Source organism: Lactuca virosa, chromosome 2 (genome assembly GCF_052849685.1).
Source record: "Lactuca virosa cultivar CGN04683 chromosome 2, Lactuca_virosa_CGN04683_v6, whole genome shotgun sequence".
Lineage (NCBI taxonomy): Eukaryota > Viridiplantae > Streptophyta > Magnoliopsida > Asterales > Asteraceae > Lactuca > Lactuca virosa.
Genome location: NC_136427.1, coordinates 312887008 through 312894203, shown reverse-complemented (window position 1 = coordinate 312894203; position 7196 = coordinate 312887008). Strand labels below are relative to the sequence as shown.

The 7196-nt window shown below is 42.8% G+C and overlaps 1 protein-coding gene across 1 annotated transcript; it reads left to right on the top strand.

Moving 5' to 3' along the window:
- Positions 1-362: 362 nt before the first annotated feature.
- LOC145158793 (uncharacterized) lies at positions 363-2950 on the top strand. Its single transcript, XM_079077637.1, has 2 exons — positions 363-1323; positions 1380-2950. The coding sequence occupies exons 1-2, from the start codon at positions 363-365 to the stop codon at positions 2948-2950; spliced, it is 2532 nt and encodes an 843-aa protein (XP_078933763.1).
- Positions 2951-7196: the final 4246 nt, after the last annotated feature.

Genomic DNA, 7196 nt, shown 5'->3' with positions numbered 1-7196 from the left:
TTTGACACGCCTAACAAATTGGCGCCGTTGCCGGGGACACGGTGTTACTAATTGTTTATGCCTAGATCTTTACGTACAAGTACACCATTGCCAATTGACTCGGAGACAGAGAAGACTGCAAAGAAGTTAAGGAATCAAGCCAAGCTTCGCAAGAGGCAACCGGTTTCCGGTACTTCTTTATCCAATCCCCCAGTCATAAACATTTGGGAGGATATACCCCTCTCAAGTGTATCTGCATCCGAAACAAAAAGCCTCTCACTCTTATCTCAACCAGCCTCACCCAAAAGCATAATCCCACCCGCTTCACCTGTTCATAATATCCCAAACACTACACCCATGAAATATCAACCACTTCTCACACCATGGGAGATAACCATGGAGGAAATCCACCTCCAAACCCATCACCCGAACAAACCCTTCGTCAATGGTCGAGACAAGAGGTTACAAAACAACCTCTTTGCATCACATATCCAGCTGCCACAAACTTGGAATTAAAATCCGGGCTTATCCACTTACTCCCTACTTTTAGAGGCTTGGAGAATGAAGATCCTCACAAGTTTCTCACAGAATTTCACGTTTTGTGTGTGGACATAAAGCCACATAATGTCACAGAGGATCAAATCAAGCTTAGGGAATTCCCCTTCGTAGTGCAAGATGCAACTAAAGACTGGCTCTATGACCTCCCACCGGGGACGGTAACTACTTGGGTAGATCTTGTGAGGTTGTTTTTGGATAAATACTTTCCCGAGATGAAAGCTTCAGCCCTACAGAGGAAAATCATTGGAATTAAGCAACACAAGAGAGAAGCTTTCCACACATATTGGGAAAGATTCAATAAACTTTGTGCCCGATGTCCAAAGCACGGAATTACCGAATACCAACTCCTCCAATATTTCATTGAAGGAATGACTCCAATGGAAATAAGGCTTCTTAATGCTTCGAGTGGCGGATCTTTACACGACATGACTCCAACCGAAATCCGCAACTTAATCAAGAACATGGCTGAAGATTCTAAACATTCAAGCCATGATGAAGAATGGTACACGGATGCACGCCGGGGTGTAAAAGAGGTCCAAACTCCTCAAATTGAAGCTCAATTGTCCGAGCTTACGAAAGTGGTAATGATGCTAGCAAAAGACAAAGGTGTGCAACCCACACCCCGCCCATGCGGTATTTGCACTCAAGTGGGTCATCCAACCGACATGTGCCCTCAACTTCAAGAGGAGGATTATGAAGAAGGAAAAGTCATGGGAGGCTATTCCGGATCAAATCAGAGAGGATATGAGCAGCCAGGGGGTGACCAAAGATGGAACAACAATCAAGGTTGGGGAGGAAATCAACAAGGAAATTATCAACCAAATCAATCACATCAATACCAGCAAATACACCTCAAAATCAACAAATACCACCCTTTCAACCTGAAAATTTCCAGCCAAGGCATCCACAACAACCACCTCCACAAGCGGGTTCATCAAGCATGTCACTAGAAGATATTGTCAAAAGCCTTACCACTAGCACTCAGAGCTTCCAACAAGAAACCAAGGAAAGCATAAAAAGCTTGGAGCAAAAAGTGTCACAACTTGCTCAATCTGTGAGTAAGATGGAATCACAAGGCAAGCTACCATCTCAAACCGAGAAGAGCCCGAAACACAATGCATGTGCCAATACTTTAAGAGGTGGGAAAAGCTATGAAGGTCCAAGGATGCCGGATGAAGAAGAGGAAGAGAAAGAGATCGAGGTGGAAGATGCTGTCAAAGAAGAGGAAAGGAAAAGTACTTCAAAGTCAAAGAAGTCAGTAGAGACCGAAGTGAAAGTCACAACAGCTCCATTTCCTTCAAGGCTAACAAGCACAAAGAGAGAGCGAGAAGATGACGAAATCATGGTAATGTTCCGAAAGGTTGAAATCAATATCCCTCTTTTAGATTCTATTACACAGATTCCTAGATATGCTAAGTTCCTAAAGGAACTTTGCACATCTAAGAAAAAGCTTAAAGGAAATCAAACTGTGAAAGTTGGGGAAAATGTTTCAGCCATGTTACAAAAACGGCTACCAAAAAAATGCAAGGACCCAGGTATTTTCACGGTTCTTTGTAAAATGGGTAACCTTTTTGTACCACGCGCCATGCTAGACCTTGGAGCATCAATTAATGTCTTACCCTATTCAAGCTATAAGACAATGGGAATTGGACCTTTATCAAAAACCGGAGTTATCATTCAACTTGCCAACCGGTCTTTGGTACACCCAAAAGGTGTATTGGAGGACGTGTTAGTGCAAGTCAATGAACTTGTATTTCCCGCTGACTTTTATGTTTTGGACATGGGTGATGAAAACACCCCACAATCGAGCTCCATCCTTTTGGGGAGACCTTTTATGAGTACCGCAAAAACAAAAATAGATGTAGCAAATGGTACTTTGTCTATGGAGTTCGATGGTGAGGTGATCAACTTCAATATCTTTGAAGCTATGCGTTATCCTAGTGATATTCATTCTTTAAACTTCATAGATGTTATTGATTCTTGTACTAATGATTGTTTTGAGTTGTCAAGCCAAGATGTGCTAAGCACCATCTTGAGCAAGCATTTTGATGAGACAGGGATCAAGAATCTGGCTGATAAGTACACTTTGGAGGATGAGTTGATTGAAGCAATCAACTCCTTGGAAAAAGCACAACCTATAAGAGTTGAACCACCCCGCATGAAGCTCAAAAATTCCGATCCGAAACTTCTCCCATCCATAGTACAACCACCGAGTCTTGACTTGAAGACTCTTCCCGACCATCTCAAGTATGCCTATCTTGGAGAGGAAGAGACATTATCGGTGATAATTTCAATCAAGCTAGCACAAGAGGAAGAAAAAGAGTTGGTAAGAATTTTGAAAAAGTACAAGGAGGCTATTGGGTGGACCATTGCAGATATAAAGGCGTTGAGTCCATCATTATGCACGCATTAAATATTGATGGAAGAGGACTTTAAGCCAACCTGTGAAGCCCAAAGGAGATTGAATCCACCTGTGATGGAGGTGATGAAAAAGGAGATCATGAAGCTCTTGAATGCAGGTGTAATCTATCCCATTTCCGATAGTAAGTGGGTAAGTCCCGTACAAGTTGTCCCGGAAAAGGTCAGAGTCACCGTTGTCAAAAATTCTGAAGGGGATTTGGTACCCACCCGTGTGCAAAACGGGTGGAAGGTTTGTATCGATTATAGGAAGTTGAATGCTTCCACCCGCAAAGACCATTTCCCTTTGCCATTCATTGATCAAATGCTAGAAAGATTGGCTGCGAAATCTCACTATTGCTGCCTTGATGGTTTTTCTGGTTTTCATCAAATTCCGGTTGCCCTGGAAGACCAAGAGAAAACCACTTTCACATGTCCGTTTGGCACTTTTGCGTATAGACACATGCCATTCGGCTTGTGCAATGCACCCGCGACTTTGCAGAGATGTATGGTGAGCATATTTTCAGAATATGTCGAAAATATCATCGAGGTTTTCATGGACGATTTTACTGTCTATGGAAATTCTTTTGAGGAATGTTTGCAAAACCTCACCAAAATCTTACAAAGGTGCATTGACACAAACCTAGTCCTTAATTATGAAAAATGCCATTTTATGGTTGACAAGGGCTTGATACTTGGACATGTGGTGTCACAAAAAGGTTTAGAAGTTGACAAGGCCAAAATTGATGTTATTAAGACCTTACCATACCCGACAAATGTTCGGGAAGTGCGTTCTTTTCTTGGTCATGCAGGTTTCTATCGGTGGTTTATAAATGATTTTTCCAAGATCACGGTGCCGATGTGTCAACTTCTACAAAAAGAGGCCGATTTTGAGTTTGGTGATGCATGTAAAAGTGCATTTGATCATTTGAAGGACTTGTTGACATCCCCCCATCATTCAATCATCAAATTGGGATCTTCCATTCGAGATCATGTGTGATGCTAGCAATACTGCGGTTGGGGCGGTTTTGGGACAGAAGGTAGACCGAGCTCATCATGTTATCTACTATGCATCCAAGACCCTGGATAGTGCACAAAGCAACGACACCACAACGGAGAAAGCGTTGCTTGCTATTGTCTTTGCACTAGAGAAGTTTCGACAATACCTCCTTGGAACCAAAGTGATCATATATTCGGACCATGCAGCCATAAAGCATTTACTTACCAAGAAAGATTCGAAACCGATGTTAATACAGTGGATGTTGCTTTTGCAAGAGTTCGATATTGAGATCAAGGATAAAAGTGGGAAGGAGAATTTGGTTGCGGATCATCTAAGCCGCATTGTATCACCCGAAGATGGTCTTCCAATATGTGACACATTTCAAGACGAGCACTTATTTGCAGCCAAAGAAGCACCATGGTATGCAGATATTGTCAATTACTTGTTCACGAATCAATTTCCCCCGGATTCCACCCGTTGGCAAAAGGATAAAATCAAGAAGGAAGCCAAGCGGTATGTATGGGATGAACCTTACCTTTGGAAGTATTGTGCAGACCAAATGATCCGAAGGTGTGTTGAGCATAAAGAGGTACAATCTATCCTTAACTTCTGTCATTCTTAAGGTTGTGGAGGTCACTTTGGACCTCAAAGGACAGCTAGAAAGTCTTAGATAGTGGATTCTTTTGGCCTACCATTTTTCATGATTCTTATGTGTTGTGTGCACATTGTGATAAGTGCCAAAAATTCGGGTCTTTAAGCTCTAGGAATCAAATTCCCCTTACCCCTATTTTAGTATGCGAGATTTTTGATGTATGGGGTATTGACTTTATGGGAACATTTCCGCCCTCTTTTGGTTGTTCATATATTTTGTTGGCGGTGGACTATGTGTCCAAATGGGTGGAGGCCAAGGTCACCCGTACTAATGATTCCAAAGTTGTGGTGGATTTTCTTAAGGTACATATTTTCTCCCGATTTGGCACACTGAAGGCTCTCATAAGTGACCGCGGGACCCATTTTTGCAACCGGATGCTCGAAGCCGTTCTAAAGAAGTATGGGGTGACTCATAGAGTCTCAACAGCCTATCACCCCCAAACCAATGGGCAAGCAGAAGTCTCGAACAGGCAAATCAAAAGCATCCTGGAGAAAACAGTCAATCCAAACCGCAAAGACTGGAGCATAAGGCTAGGTGATGCCTTATGAGCATACCGTACTGCTTTCAAAACCTCCATTGGTATGTCCCCATATAGGCTGGTGTTTGGAAAAGAGTGCCACCTCCCGGTTGAGCTTGAGCATAAAGCTTTTTGGGCCATAAAGAAATTCAACTTGAGTGAAGATGAGGAGGGAAACAAAAGGAAGCTAGACATTCAAGAGTTAGAGGAAATTCGGAATGATGCGTATGAAAGTAACATGATTTACAAAGAGAAGACAAAAGCATATCATGACAAAATGATCTCCCAAAAGACTTTTGTGCAAGGACAAAAAGTGCTTCTTTACCACTCGAGGTTCAAGTTAATTTCATGGAAGTTAAGATCAAGATGGGTTGGTCCTTTCGTGGTCACAAAGGTATTTGACCATGGTGCGGTGGAAATCACGAGCCAACAAACTGGAAAAATATTCAAAGTCAATGGTCATAGATTGAAGCCGTTTTATGAAGGATTCGAGGTGAAGAATGAAGAGATAGAAGTTGTTGGGAACCCCACGTACCAAGACTGAAGCCTAATCGGGGGCAAAGTCGAGCCAACGACTTAAAACAAGGGCAGCTAACCGGGAGGCAACCCGGGGGTATTTTTGTCATTTTCTTTAAAAACATTTCTATTTCTTTGAAGTTTTTGGTTTTTAATGTTCCAAATGCATTTAAACATGATTTCAAATCACCAAACGGACCTCGGGATGCAAAAACACTTCATTTGAATGAGAGGGTAATTTTTAAGTTCCAAAAGTGAGGAAAAGCATTCAGAGACGAACACGGGTCGTGTTCAATTTTGGCTTACATTGAACACGAGTCGTGTTCATGAAAAAAAAACAAACACCATGTCGCATTCAGAGAGCAACACGGCCCGTGTTGATTTGGCATGTGGGAACACGGGTCGTGTTCGCGCATCACTCAACATTTTTACCCCCAACACGGGGCGTGTTGATTTGGCCTATGGGAACACGGGTCGTGTTCGCGCACCAGACTTGGTGATTTTTAATGATTAAAATCGGGATTTAGCCTCATTTACACACACATTCATTCCATAACAGCCCCTCTCTCCCAAGAAAACCCCAAGGTTTGATTTTCACTCAAATCCCTTCAATTTTTACAAGATTTTGGCTTAAATCTTTAAAGAGGTTTGATTTTCATCGTCTCCACTTCATCTCCTACATCTAATACACCATTTTCTTGCATTTTCATGGTGGAATTGGGGGTTTTGACATACCCTAGGTCCGAAATTATCTAAAGAATTTGGTTTTTTTGTGCTTAATTCTTCATGTAGGCAAACTTGGGGAGGTTGAAGAAGGTCTTTCTCACCAACAACAACGCATTTCCACTAACGATTCGGTACAATCCTTCCAATTCTTCACTTGTGGATTTTGTGTTCTTAGGTCAAATTGCATGCAATTGTGGTCAAATTGGACTTGATTATCACTTGGAAATCATTCAAAACCAAGTTTCCCGCGAAATTTTGGTGGCCAAACTTGTGTTGACTGGACCCGTCAACAGTTGACTTTTTGACTTATTGACCGGTTGACTTTTGTCTTGGCCCAAATTTTGACTATGGAAGGTGCACCTTCTAAGCGACCTAGGCACACTAAGTCATCCGCCCGTCGTCGTAGATCCCCGTCGCCCCGCCCTCACCGCAACCTAATTCGGCTCATGGTGGTGTAGTGTGTCTTGGTCCAATTCAAGAGGCCGAACTTGAAGCATTTCTTCAGCGTAGTCACACCATCCAAAAGTTTGCACATGTGCCTTCCCTCCGTGAGCTGCACATTTATAAGCAAGTCTGCACCGTGTTTAGCAACATCGGATGGCAAGGGTTGTTGCAGGTCCACGAACTCAGCTACAAAGTTCCAACAGCTGAGTTTCTGTCCTCGGTCTATTTGGACCACGGGGTCCTCAACTTCCGTCTCATGAATCATGACTACGCCATTTCCTTGGACCAAATCAATGCCATTGTTGGGGCCCCAACCGAAAACACATTTGGCCCCAATGACTCAATCACAGGCTACAGCGATCTGTGGTGGTGGACCCAACTCACCCATCTGCATCCGTATGTCTCCA